This window comes from Guillardia theta, assembly GCF_000315625.1.
Source record: "Guillardia theta CCMP2712 unplaced genomic scaffold GUITHscaffold_259, whole genome shotgun sequence".
NCBI classification, from domain to species: Eukaryota; class Cryptophyceae; order Pyrenomonadales; family Geminigeraceae; genus Guillardia; species Guillardia theta.
Genome location: NW_005434417.1, coordinates 1 through 667, shown reverse-complemented (window position 1 = coordinate 667; position 667 = coordinate 1). Strand labels below are relative to the sequence as shown.

The 667-nt window shown below is 58.2% G+C and overlaps 1 protein-coding gene across 1 annotated transcript in view; it reads left to right on the top strand.

Moving 5' to 3' along the window:
• GUITHDRAFT_121842 (hypothetical protein) overlaps positions 1–372 on the top strand; it is a gene marked incomplete at both ends in the record, with an annotated part of 1,220 nt that extends 848 nt beyond the window's left edge. The window contains 2 exons of the mRNA XM_005818894.1: positions 9–214; positions 279–372. Of these exons, the coding sequence (XP_005818951.1) occupies positions 9–214; positions 279–372 (300 nt within the window). The remainder of the gene's footprint in view (positions 1–8; positions 215–278) is intronic.
• Between the last annotated feature and the right edge of the window lie 295 nt (positions 373–667).

Below are 667 nucleotides of genomic sequence, written 5' to 3'. Positions count from 1 at the left end.
TTGCTCAGCGCTCAATGCCTCTTGAGGATGCGGCGTTTGGTCGGCACTTCGTGCCTGATGACGGCCCTGCTGCTGAGGTCTTGGCTCGCAAACGCGCCGCCACCTATCAGCGCCTCACCCATGCAGCTGACGCTGGAGGCGGCCGCCCCCGCTTTGTGGCGGCAGCGGACGTCTCGACTGACAGTGGTCAGTCGGCTGCCTCCGGGTATCGCGTGTAAGGGATTTTTATTCCTCCCTGCATGCTCCTGCTGCTTGTTGCTTGATTGCTTGACCCTTAGGCTGCTTGTCTGCGCGGCTTCGCGCTTGGGCTGGCGCTGCCGCGTCTGGGTGGCAGCAGTGCTGGTTCTTTTCGGGCTTGTGTTTTGTGTGTGATTGTGCAGCTTCTCGCTGTGGACTGTGTGCCTGGAGGTTCAGCTTGTTCCTGCTTTGTTTTGCTTGAGGCACTTTTTACCTTCTGCCAGTAAATCCTATGTCTCGCTCAAGTCGCAGGATAGGGTCTTGCAGTCTACCATCTTCGCTCATTTTCCTGAGCGTGACCTGAGCCCCTCTCCGATGCGAGTCTCGAGCTACTACCCCCTCAAGGCCTTCCCGCACCGCTATGCTCAGATGCTCGACTGCTATCTCCATGGCATGCCGATCTGCCAGTGTCCGACGAAATGTGATGGAT